Genomic DNA, 24,141 nt, shown 5'->3' on the forward strand with positions numbered 1-24,141 from the left:
TTGGACTTTCTGTTAACACGACAGCGGTGTTCAAACTAAGTGTCAGAGTTGGTTTAACTTTGAACTGTGAAAGTGTAATCGTGTTACCTCCTGAAACATTCACAGGTTTTCTATGCAGACACTCCTCTTTGTCTCACATGATGTGATTTGGAGCTTTATCTCATTACAAATTAGAAAAAAAGTCAGCACAGTTTTGATCAGCTTTCTGCTATGAGAAGAACTAAGAGTGCAACTTTCTTCAAGTGTTGCTGAAGATTTTTTAACTCCACATTTCGACCAACTCAGTTTTCTCTTTTCAGTACATGATTCATGTTGCTATTCACATGGCAACATGTGCTTCTGTATAATTATGCCATCAGAAAGCCAGCTATCTTTACATACATTATATAAAGTGCACACAGGTGACCCTGAAAACACACAGAGTTGTTCCAGTTGTATTCACAATAAACACAGACACAGATCTGACGAGACCTGTGTGAGTCATGATGACCACAGCCAGCTGCTAGATTATAACTAGGCATGTTCAGAAGTGACTCATTTCCTGGTTGTTTGAATGGAAATATGAGTTCCTGCTTATGGACAGGACTAAAGGTAAGTAAGCACTCAGAAAACTACTCAAAATTGAACAAAATTCGAAGAACGTGGCGAAATCCAGGATCACAATGCCTGCAGTTATAGGGATATTTCAGTTTTTTTGAAGTGGGGTCGTATGAGTTACAGTACCGTATTGCTCCTGGTAGCCACAAAAAGTGCTGCTCTTCCCATTTAATGAGAAAATTCTCATAGGACCGGCCAGCAAGCTTAGCTATTTTCTCTGCCGAAGGGGCCGCCAATTTCATGTAATTTCGCTAAAGTTGAGAAAATATGGTCCAGGAACTCATCAGTGTGTAAATGCATGCACCAGTAGAAAAAATTGGAGCTATTCAGTTTGCCGTTAGAAACCCCCTTCGTTTCTGCACTATTTTCAGACGCACCTCGCAGACTTCCGCTGCATGCCGATCAGCTGTTTGGATCAACACGCACGTAGCATTTTTAGCAGACACTTTTATGAACAAAATCAACAAACTGCAGAAATGAGTGATTCTGACAGCGACGATGGCATGCCGTTTACTGTTGACACAACAGGATTTCTCTATGAACCAGAGTTGACAGAGGAAGAACTCCAGATGCAGACCCAACGTACCGAAGAAAAGAGGGGAGAAAGTTATGTGCTAACCGGTGCTAACGAGTGAGCAGGAGAGATCCTACGTTACCTGGTGGTGCTGGTGTGTAAACTGTGAGCCCATGCCAACAGAGAGCTTCTGCTGTCAGGAGCTGGACTTAGTGACAACAATACTTCAGGACCATTCTGAATCAGAGGATACCAGCGGCTCACATACGGCTCCAGTCTGCATCACTCATCATCCAGAGTTCCCTGCTTTACATGAGGTTTGCTTGTTTGAACAGCCGGGATAAGGACAGGTACGTCCCATCTTTTAAATTTGCAGAAAAGTGAGTTACATTCACTGTAAAGACCGATACCACAACTTGATCCTGATACGTGCTTGTTGATCCAAACAGCTGATCGGTGTGTATCCGTGCTCATGCAGCAGAAGAACACCGGTCTGCGAGGTGCGTCCAAAAATAGTGCCAAAACAAAGGGGGTTTCTGACGGCAAACTGAATAGCTCCAATTTTTTCTACGGGTGCATGCATTTGCACTGTGATCAGTGCCTGGATCATATTTTCTACAACCTTAGCGAAATTACGCGGAATAGGAGGTCCCGTCCGCAGAGAATTGTAGCCTAGCTTGTCTGCCGGTCCTCTGAGAATTTTCTCATTAAAAGGGGAAGAGCTCACCGGCACGCATTGTGGCTGCTAGTGTAATACAACTCATACAACCCCGTTTTAAAAAAACTGAAATATCCCTTTAAACAATGTCAAACTGGTTTGCTGAGTGTGGCTAACAGTAGCAGAGCTAGCACCACCAGCCTTCTCTCCTATATCAGGTTAACATCCACATTCCTGTGCTGGTTAGGCATTGCTCTGGTCGAGTGGTTAGTGTTACATGCCAGTTTAACCAGATGCCTACATACAGCTTTAGCATTCTCTATCAAAATACTGACAAATCACACCGCACAAGATGCCATCGATCATCTGTGAGGTTTATCTGGGTCGTAGATCATTATAGAATTGTGACTGTAGCTAATGATCAGAGCTACAGCCCTGGCAGGTGGCTGCATGCTACAGCGTAGACACAACACATCAGGTCCCAATAATATTAATAATGAATTTAACTGGCAAGTAATTCTAGTGCCGACTAGTGATGATGATGATGTTTAATTGTTTGGCCAACTAAATGTGATGAATATTTAAACTGATTCTGCATCATGAGCGACATCGAGGAGGGCTGGAAAAAGGACAATTTCACCTCCACACTAAAAAACAAAAAGATGCTGTCTGTCCAACTCCTCCAACAACTAAACCTGAAGTAATGCTGTACTCAGATCAGTGACATTTCACTTTCGATCATAACAAACTGCCTGGAATCGACTCAAGGTTATTTTCATCTTTCTATGTATCTCAAAGGAAACAATAATGATACAGAAACGATGAATAAACGCATGCTGTTATTCACAAAATCAAAGCCAACATTCAGATTGACGTGGGCTAAATGCTCTGGTTATTTAAAGTGAAATCATGGGCACAATACATACGGGTACATACTTAAAGGCTGGATGCATTTTTCAGTTCTACCGTTAGATATTAATGCTGTATAGATATTTTTGCAGAGCTAATGTTGTAAAATTATGGCTTTTTTTCAGAACGCATATTTCTCTTTCAGTACATTTACAGAGTTCAGGAAAGATGTTATTAAAGTTAAATAAAATATGAACAATGAATTTGATCATGAGTTTGTCATTATTGAGCAACAAGATTAAAAACTTGAACACACATCAATGACTCGACATCAACATATGTTCTATGAAAACCATTCCCACATGTTTTGAGCCATAACCAAAGCCTTGCTTTTGAAGCATGGTTTAGTTCACTGAATAAGAATCAGACAGAGGTATTTGTTGGTGAAAACACTTACAGCTCTGCACCTTTACACCCTCTAAGGCAACACCTGTAAAGTAAACAGCACCACATGGAGACATGTATTTTCTGAATGCACATCACTGAAGAGTGCAGCACACACTTAATAACTCTGAGGTGTTAACCTTGAAAATGTGCTGTGTTTGAACACCAAAATTTCACATATGTTGGTAACATCACACTGATGTGTGGATCCAAATAGGTATTTTTAAATGTTAAAATAAACTCTGAGTGTGTGTGCGTGTGTGCGTGCGTACGTGGGTGCCTGCCTGCCTGCATGCGTGCATGCCTGCATGCATGCGTGCATGCCTGCGAGCGTGCGTGCATGCATGCGTGCGTGAGTGTGCATGCGCGTGTGCGTGTGATGTGTCTTTGAGAAGAATCTAAGCCTGCAGAGCCTCCAGCCATTTCTTAAGCGCATTAAATCTCTAAATGTGAGACCGTCCACAGTCCTCCTGCCTGGCAGCTTCACACAGCAGCTCAGATGTGTGTATGTAGAGCTCATATTAATTGTGGCCAGTCTCCTTCCTGCCATAAAAAATGCAGGATCTAAAGAAAGTAAAGGTATCCGCTCAGAATTTTAATTCACTTTGGCGTCAGGGTTTTGAAGTAGATAGCTGCATGCAGGCGCATGAGCGGTAAAAAAGGATCCTATGATGTGAGATTGCATACTACTTCGAAAGGCATTAGCTCAGGACTGGGTTGATAAGATACAAATGTAAAGCGGGCATATATATGTGTCTTTTCTGTGGATATGGAGTCTGCCTTGCCTGAGCTCAGTATGGCTGCTGCCCTCTTTGTCGTCTGCAGACTGATATCGAGTCTGAACCACAGCGGACACAGGGAGCAAGTGTAAGAAAATGATTTACTTTTGCTAAAAAAAATATTTCCACAGCCTTCAAGAGCTCTGAGATCTGTCTACCATTGAATTTAATTTAACACAGCTGCACCTGTGTGGAATAATAAGCAGATAAAGCCCCATGACATTAACAAAGAAGCTGATATCAAATATAAATGTGACAAATATTACATTTTTCATTAATACAGCGAGAGGAGGAGTTTTTTTTTTTTTTTTAAATCTGTTTCCTACTTTTATGAATTCCAGCAGTTTGTCTGATTCTTAGAAGAACTTACCAGGTCACAAAGCAGCAGCAGTGCATTCAAAATTCATCAAAGTGTTGCTTTCCGAGGCATGTATTTCATTACAAGCTCCTCACTATGACAATCTTATCTCCAGCACACACTCAGCAGGGAGCGGCTGCTCACACTCCTAATCATTAATGGTTAATAACCTGAGATTGCAACTGTGCAGGGGCTTCAAAAACCAAATAAATATCAATTTCCTTGTGCCGCCCCTCTGCAGCTGCTGGATTCAGGCGAGGCATACAGTAGGTCCTAATTACAACATGCTCCCCTTTCCTGCCATTTATCCTCTTTATTAACAGCAGAGGCAGAGAGAAACTGGTCCTGTTTGGAGCAGAATGGGCAGCTATTGTCTCAGCTATGGAGATAAACTGTTAGAAAAGACAGATTGTGAACATTTAGCTGATGCAATACCACAATAATGATAGGCAACAATTTCATTTCTTCATATTAAAGCAGAGTGAACCCATGAAAATCAGATTCTATCGCTTCTCTTCCCTCTTAACTCCTCGTAAACCAACACAGAGAGGGAATGGGAAACAGATGTCAACTGAACCATGCAGTATGATACAATTATGTTTCTTTTACAGTAATGCGAACCAGCAATAGATTTCAGCTGCAAATGTACAGCACCCCGGGGGGAACGCCATGCCAATGAATCACAGCAGTGCAGCTGAGAGCTGGCAGCATTGTCTCTGGCTCAGTATGCAGGCAGTGTGTGTACGTCTGTGCGCGTGTGCAAGGTCATTGAGGAGGACTCACCACGGCATCCAGAAGAACCATCCATCTCACTTATCACTGTATGTGCCACAGTGAATAATCATATTATGATAAATAGGAGGGCTTCTTCCATTGGAACAAACAGATAGTGCAGATACCACGAGTGAATCTATCTGAATAAAGAAGCAGCAGTGAATGTTTGCACACATACAGATGATAAAAAATGCACGCACACACACACACACACACACACACACACACACACACACACACACACACACACACACACACACACACACACACACACACACACACACACACACACACACACACACACACACACACACACGATATTCAAGCAGCACGCAAGCTTCCAGAGGATGCCTCTCATCTCCTTCACTGCAACATCCCTTTATCCAGCGAATGCTTGGAAAAAAAATCACAGGGATTACTTTTTCATTGACTTCAGTAAATAAAACCTTGCACAAAAAGCAAATCTCAAAAAAAAAGGAGGAAATTAGCTGGTTATCAAAGGGGGAAGCTGGCGGGTACGTGGGTGAGGGCTTGTGAGTGTGATGGAGACGAACAAGAGAAAGGTGTGTAAATTCAAAGGAGGGAGGCAGGTGAACTGAAAGGAAAATCCGCAGACACAGGTTCTGTATAGAGAAGGGTGATGGGATAGAACTGACGAGAGGGAAACAAATGTGGAGGTGAATGGGTTATATGGGGCCAGGAAAAAGACATGTCTATTTTTGAATGAGAACAGATGGGGGAACAGATGAGGGAACCACCAGGGTATCAGTTGTCGTCAGTAATGTACCCAGGCAAAAGAGCAGCTTTCTCCTAGAGTGCTGTTTGTTGGCTGAGCGGCTCGTCTTGCACAGCCTGCGGGCCCGATGTTTAGATGCAGGCAGCAAAAAAGTTTGCCATGAGCAAGTGATCAAGGTGGATGATATCACTGCTTTGCAAAGGTTACAAGGTCAGCGTTTGATGGTAAGTGGCTGACTCATACATGGCAGATGGTAAATATGTGTCCTTTATTTGTTTCAACGGCAGCATGATGCTCACCCTGACCTTTTCTGCTTTCACGTCTTCTTAAGAAAACAAAAGCGGGACACTGACCTTGAAAAACACAACAACAGTAAATAAAATGGAAATAAAACCCGATCTCAGCTGGCATGTCAGCACACTGGTTCCTGGTTTGTAAGCAGTGGGATGTTATAAGGAAACTTTGCGAGGTTGAAATCCAATATTTGTATCAGTTTCTGTGTCAGTTTATTTCATCAAAATTTCAGTATTGATTTTGTATTCTGTTTATCTTAGTGATCAAATCCCTCTCCAGACCTAGTTAGAAATAATCCAGACTGCATCATTTATTATGTTCAATTGCTTTCTACTGCTCACAAATATTCATAAAAAAAGGAAATGAATAAGTCATCCGGCTTTGCATCTAAAATTCAGCTTAAAAAACACAATATAAATCTAAAATGATCGTGGATACACTGCACAAAAATCTAATCTTACCAAGTGTATTCATCCTAAGGAGCAGGGTACACACTGAAGGATCATTCGGCTGATCTTGGTCCTGACAGAAGTCAGCCAGGTCCAGATTGTTTGATGGTTTTAAGATTTTCCCATGGTGTGGAGCATGTCAGGAGGGATTTACATTCCCTTTATACTCAGAAGACGATCAGGGCCGCACTGATTTTGAAATTGCAAATATCAAACATTATTATGATCAGGAGTATTTATTTGACACATCCTCATACAGATTGGCAGTGAAATGCAAGAACTGCTCTGCAAGGCCATGCAATGAAACATCCACAGTGAGTTATGTGGATGCTCTTTCTCAGTCACTCTGTGTTTGCCTTGATGGTGCGTAGGCGTTAAACCAGAGGGTTGACCCTCCAACAACCGTCTGTTGCTGGGGTGTTCGGGATCATTTATGATGTGTGGGGGACCCTAAGATGAGCCGAACACACACTGTGGATTGTCACATGGAACAAAACGAACATCAAAGCTGCCCAACACCCGCCATGTTCAGTTACTCTCAGATCTCATTTCACTAAAAGAGACTGCAAGATTTCCAAATTTGAGGGTGTTGTCTGTTGTTCTTGGTGAGGGGAATTTTTCAGTGTGTGATGTGCTCTGTTGGTCATATCATTGCACTCCATACGCTGTAATATTGAACAGTTTAGTAACTGTTAAGTCTGTCATTATTTTTAGTGATGTGCGGTGTCCCTCATATTTTCAACATCTGTTAGGACTTTTTATATCTTTCAGTGTGGGCCAGGCTTAGTTGTTGTCAAAATATCTAATTTCACTTACTTTACACATTTACCCTTCAAGTCCTGATTTAACATCTTATTTGAAGATGTTACAAGCAAAAACATCTACGCTTAAATTGTTTGTAATGGATATGTAAAACATGCTTGTTAAATTTGTAGAAATTAGATGTAATACCTTATTTCAAGAAACCAACATGTCATTTTGACCAGCTGCACTCCTAACTAATTGTACTCATGATGAGCAATTCAGGCAGTTCAGTTTGTGCATGCAAAATGAGAAGCTCAAAATAATATTTGAAAAAAGGTGCGTTGTGAAATATGTGACTGTTTGCACAAACCTCTGTGCAACCAGGTTTGAAAGTGTACACAGCAACCAGCTGGATGCCTTGGATACTGAAGAAAGATTTGAATCAGATTATTTTGAGCTGAGATTTGAAGGTTCAATGGTCAGTTTACTGCTGTTTGTGTTTAATTTGACTGAATTGTGACTCTGATACAAAAACAGTGTGACATTTGAGGCGTATTAATTCAGAGGTGACATTACAGCAAAACATCTTTTGTTTGTTTTCTTTGTATCTGTATAAAAGGTATTATGTGTTTCCAGCATCTAGTTAGCCAAACGGATTGGACTGCACCCAGGGATTAAGAGATTAAAGGTTGTCTCTGCGATATATCCTCTATCCTTCTCTTCTTCCTTCATCCCTCCATGTCCCCTAGCTGCCTCCAAGGGAACAAAAGCTACATTTCATCCCCCAACACTGACAGCATGACAGGCTCAAATTAGGTGCCAATTACATCCATTGAGTGACTTGTTTTCTGGTAAACTTAAGCAGCACACAGACATTGGACTGAGACCCCCAGAAGTAATTTCATATTGCAAACTAAGCCCAGAGCCCGCTGGTAAAATAATGTGGATATGCTCAACATTTGAGGTCCCTCTATAATTACACTCTCTCTCGTCTCTCACAGTGTTTGGCTCTCCGTCTCATCATGACTGTGTATTTGCTGGTCGGGTAGTGTGGTTGGGAAAAGACTGTTTTTTTCATTCAGCTCTAACCCAAACTCATTACTCATGATTTAAAAGGTGATGCAAGAGAGAAAAGCTTATTGATGACAAACCCTTTTTTAATAATGAGGGTCATACCGCTGAAAAGTGCTGTCTTAGTCAGAAAATATCTGGCGCTGTGTCAAAATGCTCAGGGCAAACTCCACTGCATATTTCATTGATAATAATCCTACATGACATCCTTCTGTACTGAGAACATAAAACACAAACCACAAAGGCAAAGGTGAGAGAGGACAGAGAAACAGCTCAGACCCTCTTGTGTTAAACATGACCTTTTCTTACCAGCCAATGTTGAACTCCACATGGGCATCAAAGAAGCCGACGACAGGAGCTGTGGCAGCATTCCAGCCGTGTATCCTGGCTCGGATCAGGCCCTCCCGCTTGGTGTTCCTCACAATCTTTACCAGGCCGGGGTAGCGCTTGTTCACGTACTGGTCCAGGTTAAATTTCAGCTCCACTGAGAGAGAGTAGATCAGAGAGAAAGTTCATTTAATGACATCCGAATTAGTGTGAGAATATTAACCAGGCAGTTTAAGCAAATGATAATGTGTTTCCAAGATTACCCTGTCTCAGTGTTGAATGGTTTTAGCTGAATTTAAAGTCCTGAGGTGCCCAAAACACCTCTAAAGCCTCAACGCTAGAAGTCCACTGACAACAGTTTTGATATTAGAAACCAGTATTAACAGCAAAAATGAATTTGGTTACTTCATGACTTATTACTGTTGATGAATATGTATATGAATTTTATCTCCGAAAACTACATCTTGTACAGTTCATGTATGTCTTGGTTACCCAGAATTATCACCGAATATATAACCCGTGGCGCACTGTATGACACTGGCAGCCTTTCAAAATATAGAGCATAATACCAATGACTGACTGACCTTGGCTTCATGATACACATGCTAACAAATAAGTTAAGAGAATATTATTTTTTTCCACTTAAAGCACTGGTTACACTAATCCATCCATGTTTCCATCCATTATCCATACCACTTATTTCATTAAGGATCATGAGTTCAATACTGATCAAATATGCAAATGCTGTACTGAAGGATCATGTTTTTTAAGTAATTATTTTGATCATTAGCAGCTTAGATTTGTTTGTTTGCTCTCTGTTGAATCCAGAGAAGCAGCGTCTATCTGTTTCTCCTCTGAGTGAGACGATCTTCAAGGTTACTTTCCAGGTTTCTGTGCAGGGCGACTGTCTGAAGCATTCCTGTGCTGACATCTTTACTCCAGCTGGATCATAACATCTCTCCACCTGCTCCTGCTCTCAAAGATGATGTTGACTGTCATCACCAGAAACAAAGTTTGCCAGGTAAACAGCCACTTGCGCAAATTGCTGTCTGTGTTTTGGGCCGAGGATGGATGGCTGTTTGAGCTTCTCCTCTGGGTAACTGCTGAGCGCTCTACTTTCTGAGGGAGAGATTAATAAGGACGCTCGTGGCACACTGGCTCTGAACTGCATCCACACCTAGCTTCTGACTTTGCCTCACATCATAAATCAGCCGGTGAAAGTTAGAGAAAAGGCAGGCTAATCCCCTGTCTGTGTGACTGAGGAGATGCAGTGAGGAGAGGGTTGTCAGGATTTTTTTTAGCTGAAGGTCTTGACATAAAGTGGAGGCTGCTGAAGGGAGAGAGGGTGAATTTAGACGCAGTGACCCTTGAAGTAAACAGGCTTTAGCACTTGACACCAAATTAAAGCGAGCTCTGAGTCATGGGTAGCTCTGTCTGTGGATGTGTGCTCCATTTCAATGGTCCTCTACTGTCTAACATGATTAAAGCAGCGCCTCGGTGGTTCAGTGGCTCCCTGTGTCTGTGTTTTTACCTCACTGCTCCCTGTCCCCATATGATACCGTTACATCTACTATGTTTTATCTGTTTAATTGTTTTAATTCTCTACAGGTTTATATAAGGTTGTTTGCAAATCCTGAAAACCACTGGCCACTGTATTAAGATCAATCAATCCATCAATCTTTATTTATATAGCACCAAATCCCAACAAATGCTATCTCAAGACGCCTTACAAACAGAGCAGGTCTAGACCATACTCTATGTTTAAACTGCCTTCATTAGAGACTCAAACTTTTCAGGGCTTCCTGTGTAGCTAACAGTTTGATGTGAAGGACACTGTTCATTAGGCATCCTTTTTGGGTATTGTCATCATCTACAATCCAACCAGCAACCTAAGAAGAGAGAATTGAGTTTGAATAAGTGATGACATTTAAGAGCAGATTGTCAGCTGCACTTGCATTACAATGTCTGTTCACATAGATCGTTGAAAAGCTGAACTGATTTATGGTAATGACCTACAGGTTTCATGATAGCATTATGTCGGATGGATTTTGCCTCTCCTGCTCACCTCATAGACTCCTGTCATGTAAACAAGCACTAGAAAAGCATTCAATGACAAATGGGACTACAAAGGAAACCACAGCAAACCATAACCCATGTAAAATACCTATTAATTCTGCATTTACATTCAGATATCAATTCATAAAGAGCAACAAATAAAGACCTCCGAGGCAACAAGTAACAACCAATGAATGTTCACAAGAAAGGGTCATAGCAAACGGTTTTAAAATTGGAGCCAGCACTAAATTATCTTCAACTTGCAGTCTTTGTAATGACCAGCAGGGGGAGACTCCACCGGTTGTAAAAAAACGTATTATTACCACCAAACCAGAAGGGAAAATGTCCAGACTTCTCACTTTAATTATTTCCATTAGAAACATTTAACAAACGAGTCCATGGTTTAATTGCTGGTTTTAACTCTTCCTCAGTACAGCACAGCATTCCTTATTCTGTAAATGATGGCCCCATACAAAGTAAAATCAGCTATAAGCAGTGAATGCTCTGAGGTGTGCCAAACTGTAATTGATAAGTCACTACCACAGCAGCCTGCTAACCAGGATATCAATGTATCAGTTCATGAAGCCTGTTGTCCAATTATGTTTTTTCTCCTTAATCGTTCACCTGTCCACTTCCTGCTCAATACACAGGTAGATAAATGCAGGGGACTGTAGATTGAGTATCTAATGGCAAAATAAAGAAGCAATTGAGGACACCACTCTTTTTTTCCTCTGTTCCAGTTATTACTCTGTCCTTGTGGGTTTTTTTTCCTTTGGGTGCAACGCATCACGGTACATTTCAACCATTGGGAGTACACCTCTCTTCATGATGCATTGTGGGAAACTGTGAGCAGTGAACAATGCATTTTGTGCACATACATTCAGCACTAACTAAAAGCTAATCTCTATTTACACAGTACATAAAATATGTCGACTCTGTACTCAGGGGGAGTCTGGATTTTCAGCATGGAAAGTGTTCTGCTTTCCATTTGACATATGTTATACGTAAATCACTATAATGACAGCCCGGTTGTCAACCAATGGCAATCTGACGATGATTTATTCAACTCTCTTGACAGATATTTGCATGCAAGTGCAGCTAACAAATCGTTTTAGATCCAAAACTTCAACTGAAGCAACAAAACGCTGTGTTACATTAGCCAATCAGCATTTAGATTTCCTGACAATCTGTAATGCATCAAAAAAGATCGATCCCACCTCTGTTCAACAAACCAACAAGCTGCTTTATTTTTCTCTTGAAGACAGGCCCAACAAAAGTTTGTACTTTTCCTTTAACAAATCTGCAACATGATGTTCATATTTCTTCAAACTTAAGATCCTTGAATTTTAAGTAAATCACAACAACACAGGTTTCTTTTTCAGACCCACACTGACTAAGTAAGCCAAAGTGAAGCCTGTCTACTGTTAGACTGGGACCTGCTTGAAACAGATGCACATGCACTATCCCAGGCGATGTGATGGATTACGAAACAACAGAGTTTATGTCTGCAACAAAAATGCGGCACAGAAAAGTAAGTCATGGCTGGAAGTTGTTGACCACACCCGATTACTTGAAAGTTGGTATCCGTTCCCAGAGGTATATCTCTCACGCCCTGATCACATGATAAGATGATGATTGCAGATGAGTCCCGTCATTGACTAATGGTTACCATCACTAAAAAATGGCAAATTCACTACAAAGTGGACTACATTGCAAGAGGTGAAGAATTTTAGACCAGGACATGTTACTGCTGATTTTAAGTGTCTAAAATAGTGACCTTAAAATACCAAACCACATGCTTCAAAAGCAGATCATAGTAACTAAGTCATTTTTTAAAAGGCTGATTGTTTTATACAGTATGGTTAATAATTAACAGAAAAGTACATTTATTACAAAAACTTCTTAAAGATTAAATGGCTCTCCTGAATGCTAATTAGGAGAAAAGCTGGATTTATTAAATTCAAACTTTTTCTATTGAGTCTGTTACAGCATTGAAAGACTCCAGCAGTTTTCTTCTGTCTCTTCAAGGTTTTGAACTTGTGCGTCTAGTCTCCTTCATCATTATCCCACCCTGCAGCTACAATATGATAAAAGCTATTAGAGTGTAATAATTACTGGGCTTTGCAGGGAAGGAGAAAAGTTATAGGCCTCCCTCTGAACCTGGCAAATAAAACATTGGACTGCATCCACGAGAGCAGAGTTATGGAGCAGGGAATACATTTTAAAGGACTCGCAGTGCAACATAGCAGAGGATAAACAACTATCCATCATACTATGAATATAAAATGAATGCAGAGTAGACTGCGCTAGTGCCATGAGTTCCTCTGCAGACATGGGAGATAATGGAAGCTGCTGTGTTAAGGATAGATGGTAGAGGGGTATCAAAGATGCTTTTGATTATTTAAACCGTGGAAAAGCCTCAGAATTAACTAACATGCCGCAAAGCTTGAATCTTATCCTCCCACATGCCGCCTCCCATGTGCTCACTAACTAGCTGCATACCTGTTATTAAAAATAAGCTGCAGGATTTTCTTTGTTTCCCATCCAGTCAGAGCAGCTTAAGAACACCTGTCAGTGTTGTTTTGTTGTCTGGTGGAGTGAAATGATCTCCCTCGGATAACAGAGATTTACTTCAGCAGCACAAACCACAGGCCACATTCTTCTAAAGGAGGATTTATGGACTTGTCTCAGACACTGATACAGAAACCGGTCTGAAATTGATCGCTTTGATCGATCCCCAGCAGACTAGTGAAGTTACCTACCGGGTGAACTGCCTCACCACAAGTAATGTGTTCATTAAATATTCAAAAAACTTCAAGGGGTGAGTAAACTGATGCTACTTGTCTGGGCCACACAGCTTCTCAGGAATAATATCAAACACTGTGCTACAGTACGAGTCCTTTACTGTCAATGGGACACATTCTGACAGGATAATAAAGATAAAGATAAAGATACTATATGTCTTATGATGTAGGGCAGCTGAAGAGAGACAGGAGTTATTAGGAGGAGACAGTAGGGATGACTTGCCCGAACCAGGAGCCCCTGCTGGGAGGACCGTCCCTCTCTGCCAACACTGCCCTGTGACTGCAGTTAGCGACTAAATGCTGTATGTGAAGTTGAACAGAGTGAAATGTGATGAAGTATCTTAATTAGAGTGAGACTGAGGCTGCTCATTAATTAGGAGCTGGGTAGTAAAGCTGCATGCCCCTCTTGTTTTAATTCTCCAAGGAAATCTGTCTTCCTGTGCCAAACTTAACCATCCAGCTTTGTGGGCAAAAAGTCCTGATGGCACTTCAGCAACCATCTGAACTAAAAAATGTAAGAATTTGTAAAAACTTTGCAAATCAAACTAGAATGTGTCAGGAGCATTACTAAGAAATCTGGGCCCCATGAAAAGATATGACACAGGACCTGACAACAACAACCCTGCACATATGCTGCAGCTACACCTCCATTACACGTAGATTTGAATGACTTTAACTTTTGTTTCACCCTGAAAGTTGATGATCAGTAATCATAAGAGAAAAAGAGTGATCTATTCAACATCTACAGTCATATTGAAATGACTATTGTGTCGACTTTAACAGAAGTCAGTAAAGTCAAGTTATTCTGTTTTGAGTCCAAAAATTATTCTAAAAAAGCGGTGAAAATCATCAAAATTCAAATGCAGTTTAAATTAAACAAAGAAAGAATCACACTGTTATATTTGTTTTAGTGCTGTTAGCTGGAATTCAAACAAGTTTTTAATCACTTTTACAGGTTTTTATACTTAACTTCACAGATTTTATGTTTTAATCAGAACTCATGTTTTATGATCCTTTAAACGCTAAAATGGATTTCATAGTCATTAAGACCATGGCTTCATATTACTTTTCTTTCAACAGCCTTTAACTTTATTTACCTCAGAGACAGACTCCACATTTGTCAGACAAGAGTTTAAAACCATGGTTTCAGCCACTTATACTTCACTTACAACAGTGTTAAAACAGAGATAAAAAACAAACTCCTTTTTCCAGTCAGTCCCATCAAGTACCCTTTCTTCCATTTTGGTCACGAGTAGTCTGTCCCATTTTTACCTTTCCAAGACCCCCCTCTGAAAAATCATTAAGTTTTCATTTTTTTCTCAGAAACTGTCAAAAAAAATGTACCTCTCATTCTCCATATTCTTTGCTCAACTGATAAAAAACTTGCTTCATGTCATCTTCAGAACATTCTGGACCATTGACTGTAATAACAATGGACTACATCGCTTCATTTCCACCACCTGTGAGCTTTGAAGCCAGAAGACAGCTTCCCTGGGCGCAGACATATTGTGCCTGTGCATATAAGGCATGAACAGAAGCGACCTGGCTGGCAGCATTATTGGTCTGACATCAAAGAGGACAACAGATTGTTGTGAACATGTGTTAATTTGAAGCAGACACAGACACATTTGTCAACACAGCTGTCCTTCACTTCCACTCTTTTTAAAATTAAACTAACCAAAATAAACTTATGCATATCAAAAAATAAAACCACAGAAACCACGTCTGAGAAAAGACATTTGATGCATGTGCAAATTCCATTGTTTGACCTACTAATAAGTCATGTATTATTTGTATTCATATTCATATTTAGTGCATGTCTGACTGTGAACTCAATATCTTATTAACACAGATAACCTACTTTTGTGATGTCTCAGGAACACTGGAAATTATTCATTATTTGTAAAGTTTCAGCGAAACAAAAAATCATCTCAGACTTTTCAAACCTGACGTTCATTAGTGATCAGCCCTATACGTTCCATACAACTATCTCAATCTCATTAAGAATAAACAGGATCAATAACATAATGTCAAATAAATAAATCTTTAATTTTTATAATTGATTCATTATTTTTGTTTGATGGTAAATCAGAAAAAAAGTAATGTAAAACTCAGAAGTGTTAGGCTTCTCTGTTTGATTGATTTCATGACAGTTATGCTCAATACTGTTCTCTTTACACACAGCTCATGCACTGTTTGTTTCTGATCTGTTCTAAGGCACCCTTTAATGACTGTTTTAAGGTCCATCTGTTGTTTTATTAAACTCCAGTAATGTTGTACAGTTTCAATGAAGTCCAATGTGCTGCAGCGTCCAATCAGTAAGTAATAATTCATACTGGGCGTGTCTGTCAGTCAAAAGACTTCCATGAAGGTTGCTCTCGTGTGTGTCCTCGGTTAGCTCTCCTCCAATTTCCCTCCTCTCCTCTGTGATCCGAACCAATAAGGCACATGGGCTACTTAACATGGGGGGTCCGTAACTACTTCTGGTTCACCCAAGGACAGAGGAGACATATTTTTAGTGAACTGAGATGCAGAGCGTGTCTGGGACCAATGGTCAAATCAGATTATTGATTTGTTTTTTAATTGAGCCCTCATTAGATCAAAATGATTCATTGTTGAATGAACTACTAATAGCTTCTGCAAATTATGTCTGCATAAATATCCCATCTTCATGAAAAACATTTTGAAGACATGGCAGATGTAGTGAGGTCAGTTTCTGAAAATTGCCCTAAACTGTGTTTTGACGGTATTGTGAGTTTTGTCATAACTAAATGTTTGACTCCACATTACACATCATGATGTGTTCATGTCACAACCCTGTGAGTGGTCTTTGTTTCAGTGTGAGATCACCTCTAATCCCCCCCCCTTTCACTGTGAAGCTCAACATTAATGGACTTTTAATGGTTTTGAGATCACGACTTAGATGTGAGTCTTAACACTGACTCAGGTATTTCACTCCCTTAACAAGGTGAAGGTTTTATGGTAACTTTGGCCAGAGCTGATTTCAGTGCTGCACCGCCAATAAATTGATTTGTTACAGCTGAAGAGTCAGTCACTCATTTGGAGGGGACACAGTTAATGGAACAAAAAGTCAAATAACGTCACCGAACTAACATGAATATCATTGTAGAATAAATAGAACCATCTTTCTCAAAAGGTCAAAATGTATTGGACAAGTTTCCTGCTGTATAATAATGTGTAAATTGTCAGCTCAGAAGCTTTAACACGATTCAATGTATGTTTAAAGTCATCCAGAGCCACTTTAAATGAATATTACAAGCTGTACTCAGCTGGTTCTCAGTTTATATCCGGTTTTCATTATATGGATCATTATGTTATCAATTTGGTTGGTGGTATTTACTGCAATTGAATCCTATAGGGCTCATTAAGCCTTTCCTTGCTGCTAATACGGCTAATAACAATGAATTCCAGTCATCCTGCCCGGCCCGACACACACAGCCGAAGCTCATCAATGGAAATGTGAATTTAGTTTCACTGGAACCGGCTGCTGATGAACCTCTCAGACACCAATAAATGTCACCGGCTTTCCAAGCAAAGGAAAATGTGTCGCAGCCAGCAGACAAACATGCTTCCTGTGTGTGATTTATTACACCAGGAGTGAGTGTGTCTGTACCTCCACTCATCTCCACTGAGCCTTGTTTAAATAGGAGGGGACAGACAGAGCCATCCAGAGAAGGTCAAGCAGTCCAGTCTGCATGTTAATCGTCTAACGTCCCTGCAGAGCGGCTCTCAACAAACAGATCACACATTGGCACAAATGATCACCACTTTTGGGAAACATATTGTTAAATGTCCTGGATTTGAATTGCAGATAAACATTCTCAAACAGGTAGAGATTAGAAACATCAACACCTAGCCATGTTGAGATGTCAGTGAAGTGGACACAGCATGTAAATGGTGCTTTACAGCTAAGGTTACTTAGGAAGTGAGGGAGTGAGAAGTTCAATTTGTCACATCCTCATGGTGGAGATAACTCTATTTAAACAGTTCTGATGAGTGTCTTTGCCTGAAGTGTTTCAGTGGCCCACTGTAAATCTCTTGGGTTCAATTAGCTGGAATGAGACTCTTGTTTTGTGATTTTCACGTCAAGAAATCAGACAGTTGTGTCATTAGATGATGATGGTGATTACTTACTGGAAAAATAACTCAAAAATCACAGAACTTAATCTATTATGCTACATTATTAGTCCATGATAAGCAATGTTTCTCTTCTTTTGCCAATGCAGAACTGTCTGTCATTCGTTCACTACCACCGTGTAAAGTTAAGATGGTGAATGTGGTAGCAAATAGCTTTGAACAGCTCCAGCACAGAAGGAGCATTTATTTAGAGCCATGGTTCAGGCAGCTCAGTGAATTCCTCAGGGAAATATCTAGCTGCTAAATGCTCCTCTGTTTTTTTCAGCTAGTCGTAAACTTCATCTGTCTTCTCTTCTTTGGGTTTTTAAAGAGTCTTTGCAGCACACAGCTCCCTACTCCTTCTGGAAATGATACTCATAATGAGACCTGCGAGACTGAACCAAAAGAGGAAAGCTGTGGGCAAAAAAAAAAGACAATGGATTTAATGATTGTAAAACAGAGTGAGGAGCTGAGGGCAGCCAAAGTCATATGATAATTGTCTTGTGGTATGCCACATTGAGTAACACCTTTGGCATTTAAAAAGTCATTAAATCGTTTGTTTATATCAAAATATTCATGGCTTTAAGGTATTCCAGATTTATGTAGCGCTTAAACATCTGTGGATTGGCTTTTTTATGAACCATGTTCTATTTTTATTCTGTTTTTGTAATTGAGTTTCGTTTAAAACTAAACTTTAAATGGCGAAAGGTTCACTCTTGAAGATATCTAACCAGTGATGAACATATAACCTGTTATTCTATCTGATTAAATTGAACTGAACATTTTAATTCAGCTTTAGACAGGAAGAGCAGGACTTCTGCAGAAATATTTATGAGACATATCTGTCCTCATTCAGCTCTCCTTCCTCTCAGAGCTTTGCAGTTCACACACCTTTAAACATAAATGATGCTAGTGTCATAACTTTTAACACTGTTGCTCTTATTACTACCTCTTATGGTTTGAGTCACTTTGTAGAGATCAGCAGCTCAGAAATGTTCTCACCAGCTCTGCTGCCATTGACTATATTGCAGGACAGGATGTTGCTCCACTTTTCCATCTTTTATCAAAGATGGTTGGGTCCAGTCGTTTTTCAAGTTGCTCTCACATCTGGGCCAAATAAATGTCATTATTTCTCCACTCTCAAGACCAGCCTGAGATGGACACTCACATTGTTGCCACAGTGTCAAAAGGCAGAGATAAAATGTGTCAGACTTCTTTATGCTGATTGATTTGATATGACATGTGAGCAGATTTTTCCTTAGCATTGCTTTTGGTATTGAGAATTAATCACTGATGTTACAGGGTTTTGACCAAGCAGCAACCTCCGGACACTGTACGGGGGTTAATTTTTTCATAACGCGGCAATTTTGAAGATATTAAGATTAGGAATTTTCCATTATGAGAGGCACAGCTGACTTGATTGACAGGCGGGAACACTGTTACTGTTGGTTAGGAGGTTCAAAACCCGCCTCTTTACCTCACACTAGCTCGACAGTAGTTAGGTTAAGTTCAGCGTTTCCAAGATGGCACCCGCTGACGATTGGCTTCAAAACAGGGCTTCAGTAACAGACGAGTGACGTCACGGATACTGCGTCCATTAATTATACAGTCCATGGTTTTGACCAATCAGAATCCAGTATTTTACACAGCCTGGTTTAATTAGACAATTAAATAAGTCCAGGTTTCGTGTGGTATCAATCGTTAGATGAGAGTTGCTCCAAGTTTTAAAAGAACTGGATCTTTTTGTTTTTATTATGAGCTCCGGTTCTGTTTCAAAATATTTAAAGCCCTTAAAATTACTGCCCTCTATTATATTTGATAGAGGAGAGGTAAAAATCAAATTTAATTGAATTATGTCAGAAAAAATGTCCATCTCTTCAGTGAAAAATGGGCTCTTCCTTAAAGAACCCATTTAAGGAATATACTGGTGACAGTAAAAACGTGTGATGCAGACCAACATAATGAGAGGGGGGTTCAGTCTCCATTTCTGCCTGGCTTTTAACACTCTGTGTTTAACAAGAGGCAGTTACAGACTCATTGTGGGAGCAGTGATGAGCCAGTGGTGACTTCTGCTCGGCCTTCTTTCAGTATGTTATTCATGCGTCCTTTTCCTCTGCCAGCCTGCGGGAGGGAGGCCTGCGTCTGTGTGCCAAGTGAAGGAGGGCCAAGTGTCGTCTGAAATCTAGTTCATTGTCCCTCCCTCTCCAAACAGGAAAGCTTTTGGGACGTGGAGCTGTGTGTCGTCAGCTGCTGTGGGCGTCGTGGTGTGGAGGAAACTGAAGCATTTCCTCACCATGGAGGCAGATGTACACAGCAGTTTGAAAACAGACAAGACAAATCCCCTCCCTCCTCTTTCCTATTTTTTCAAAGCTATTTTTAAACGTTGTGTTCAAGAGTCTGCCCTCAGGGGTTCCCTATATCCCTTCAACTGTTAGTCATAAAACCAAACACACAGAAACATCAGAGAAGTGTGTCAAAAACACAAAAACCAGTACACACACAGACACCAATAAATGGACAACATCTACCGCATTCAAAGATTGACTTCTCTGGCAGCAGTCCAACAACATCCCACTGATTCATTTGCAGATGACTCCTTAGTTTACATTCCACCAGAGGAGACAAAGCATGATAAATAGGGCGACTGTCTGAGCTGAATAAACAAACCAGCAGCATCAGACAATGATTTAGTGCACCTTCTACAGGTTTCATGATTCAAAGTCTGAGAAAATGCATACATGTAGCAGAAAGGAAACATTCAGGAAGATATGTGATCAACCCTACAGTGATCTCAATGGCTGCTATTAACTGATGTCAAGCAGAGCATTTATTGTAAGACACCACTGGTTGAAAAAGTGCCAGGAGAGTAATACTTTCATCCTCTTTATAGGCTTTAATAGGTCTTACCGCTGTCGCTGTTGTCGTCCACCAGGATGATCTCCTTGAGCAGGTGTCCCGGTGTGTGGTTGACCACACTGTGGACGGAGCGCAGGATCACTGACAGAGCCTCGTTGACAAATATGAAGACCACAGAGATCTGAGGAAGGTCTTCTGCGTACGTCAGCAGCTTACACCTGGGAAGAGATTTTCAGCCTGTGTTAAAATTGACATTTTTCCACAAATATCGCTTAATATTCACACATAAGAGCCAAAATGACTGCTAAATGTTTATACTCTATATCTTCCTTGCCAAGAATTGGATAAAAAGATTGATCCTACTTTTATACAGTCTGTTAAATGTAAGGTTACAGCAAGGACGCAGTGTTTGTCAGTTTTCCTTGCCACCGTTGCCAAATGTTGCCTCGTGTTTGCTCATGCTGGATTAACGTTGGGTCTCCATAAATAGCACAAAGAGTACAGTCAAGAACTGCTGTTGGTGCTTTAAAAAAAAAAGACTGAATGATTGATTGATTAAGCACCAGTCAGACAAAACATCAATACTAAAAGATATGGTCCACATGTTAGCCTCTTCCCACTATTCCTAGTGTTACACTGTCCTCATGCAGAACTGTAGGGCGCCTTGTGAGGAGTTTTATGGAGCTCATAAAAGACAGATTTGTTCTAGCTTTCTTATAAAGTCTAAATGTATTTCATTTATATAGCACCTCAAAAGCAAAACAAGTTCTGCATCAAGGTGCTTCACAAGAGTAGGCAGAGACTGTACACATGCCTGAAGATAAAATCTGACAATATACAGTATATACAGAGGACACAATATGGGAAATGGCACAAAATTAAAAGAGAAACCGGTGTAAACAGAGATAGATAGTTACACACAACTAAAAGCAAAAGGGATATAGGTATGTCCTGAGGTGTTTCTTAAAGGCCTCAACAGAGTTTGACCTTGGACAGGCTATTCCAGAGCCGAGGAGCCGCTTCAGGAAAGGCCTGTCCCTGGCCTTTTTTCTTCCTCAAACAGGGCACAGCCAATAAGCCTAGTAGATTCGAGATTCAAAATTCAAAGGTTTTTATTGTAAATTTTTTGAGACATACAGGAAAAACGAGATGCTGTTGCTCTCTTCCAGCTTGTAAATATCTAAAATTTAGAGATAAAATACAATAAAATACAGTTCTATAAAAACATCCTATGTACACAGTGCAGGTAGTGCAGTGACAGTTTAAAAATGGACAATGAAAATAGATAGCAGTGCAAATGATATCAAGGTGCAGACAGTATTCGAGATAAGAAAATGATTATGATTAATAGTAGAGAGGATTTGAGGGGTCTTGTGGGACTGTTGGGGTTGAGATATAGTATGTAGGTGCAAGACCATGGAGGGATTTCTAAACAATCAGAAGAACTTTGAAACAAATTCTGAGATGAACAGGGAGCCAGTGTAAGGAGGCAAGGATGGGGCTGATGTGGTGACCTTTCTTTGAGCTTGTTTTTAACCCCGGCAGCAGCATTTTTATCTAGTTGTGAAACTTTTGTTTAAGAAGTACCAAAGTAGAGTTAGTTGCCAAATTTTCAGCTTATTATGTACTGTCTTTATGCTAAGCTAAGCTAAGCCAACCAGCTGCAGGCTTAATACAAACATGTGTAGATTCCCTTTTTTAAACACTATCCGCTATCCCTGAAAAGTCAAAACAAGTTCACCTAAAAAGGTGTAGCAGTTACATGTAGCCTAAATCAGCCCCAAAGTTTCCTTCAACTGGTTGGAGTTTTGTACTTTGTGAAACTTGAATAAAACCTGTAAAACGTTCAGTAGCACATTCCCAGCATATTCCCTCTGTGCATGCCGTCTTACTTTCCTCTCCAAAAACAAATGGATGTATCCTGGATAACTTTGTCTTCAGTTCAAAAGACCAACAAGACTAAAAAAAGTACCCTTCTAAGAAATCATACAAAGGCCCACATCCGTTTGATGATGAAGCGTCAGCTCCCAGACCTGGATGTTCACGGTGTACTGAGAATACTGCTGCTGTATAGCCTCCATACGGAAACTGTATGTTGAGCTAAAAGTAGGCTACATTTCTCAGGGGTATGATTCAAAGTATTTATTCTTTACTTCTGAAAGGTTCATGACCAGGTAACAGCTGGGAGCGCACACTATGTTTTACTGTGAAGTTTATCCTCTTGTGTGTAATGAATGTTCATGACTCTCTTGACTTTTATGAGTACTCTGGTCATGTGTTCACACATTTGAACCTGAAGATAAACTTTTATCCTGAGTAACCTAGTTATGCTAGCTCGGGTACTTTTGTAGAAACCTTGGGGACATGCAAGCTTCTTTTATAAGTCTGTGATCTGTGCCTACTGTGTTTTCAGCCGGAGCTGTGTTTACAGTCAACGCACTGTGTCTGTGATGCTGTACAACTGCCTCAGGATAAATGCTAAGTGCTCAAGAATCACAATGATTGTAGTGCTAATGATATAATCTAACATGTTCACCATCTAAGTTCATTGTGAGAGTGTGCTGTTTACTGATTCGCACTAAACAGTAGTGCAACTGAGACTGTGGAAATACCATTGTTTCATTATAAAATAAAATATTTGAAGTTTGAGGCCAGAATACAGTCAAAAGGTTGTTAAAATTATTTATCCAAGAAAACATTTAGGATTTTAAAATATAAAGAGTCTGGCCTCGATCTGTGGTTCTAAACTTGTGGGTCAGGACCCAAAGAAGAGCTACTTTTATTGAGTCTTGGGTGAGTGCCTTAAAAACTCTTTGCTGCATCTTATTTTGAAGGATATGTGTTTCTAATGACACAGCGAGCTCTGCGGGCTCACCCGCCACTAAACAGCAAATTTCAGAAGACTGGAGCGTAAATGTCATTGAGGAAGTGGTTGTGGGTCCTGAGGCTGGATCAGATGAGAACCACAAGCTCAGATAACATAAGGGATAAATACAGTCCTGTTAACACATTCTTCTATTACTAATGGTCAGATGGAGAGGCCAAATCCTGTCGGAGTGGTAAATGGATTATCCTCCAGCAGACAAAAGCCAAGTTCATCCTCAACTACTGTGGGAACTGATTCAGTTATTCAGTGCTGAAATAATAGTGTGGCCGGATGGGAAGAGTTTAACCTGCGCTGTCTCTGTACTCACAGCTAATCAGAATCCTGCATAACATAAAAATGACCCATACAGGGAGGGGATGAGCTTTTCTCTGTGTTCCATGTTAACGTGAGCCAATGCTTTTTGTTTGAAAATTAAAGATAATTGGGAAGAGTTCAAACCTGCAATGTTTATAAAGGCCACCAGGGGGCGAGTCCACCAGTCAGTCTGAATTAAACAGCTGAAAAAATGACCTTACTTTTCAGTTGTTTCAAGCCTCAATAAACATTATCCCAATGAGTTTATGGGTTTAATTGCAGGTTTCCAGTCTTCTATAAAATAATGGTACCAGTTTTGTCTTTAATGTGCCAATTTAGATCAAAAGTTAAAGTAAAGCAGGGGGTGCTTTTTGGTTTGTGTGCAACGCCATTGCCAAGTCCATGGCAACCTGTGAAAAACAGGGTAGAGACAAAAGAAAGTGTATCCAACCTGTCAGCCTGAACAGGTCACTGGCTCCAAAAGCTAAGATGAAGGCAGAAAATGTTGATAAAT

General features: G+C 40.3%; 1 protein-coding gene across 2 annotated transcripts in view; it reads right to left on the reverse strand.

The window, feature by feature from the left end:
* galnt9 (polypeptide N-acetylgalactosaminyltransferase 9) overlaps positions 1-24,141 on the reverse strand; it is a 138,741-nt gene that overhangs the window by 68,273 nt on the left and 46,327 nt on the right. For both annotated transcript variants that reach the window (XM_034692643.1, XM_034692644.1), the window contains exons 3-4: positions 20,498-20,664; positions 8,577-8,751 (exon numbers count right to left, since the gene is read on the reverse strand). In XM_034692643.1, the coding sequence (XP_034548534.1) occupies positions 8,577-8,751; positions 20,498-20,664 (342 nt within the window). The remainder of the gene's footprint in view (positions 1-8,576; positions 8,752-20,497; positions 20,665-24,141) is intronic.

This window comes from Notolabrus celidotus, chromosome 9 (assembly GCF_009762535.1).
Source record: "Notolabrus celidotus isolate fNotCel1 chromosome 9, fNotCel1.pri, whole genome shotgun sequence".
Lineage (NCBI taxonomy): Eukaryota > Metazoa > Chordata > Actinopteri > Labriformes > Labridae > Notolabrus > Notolabrus celidotus.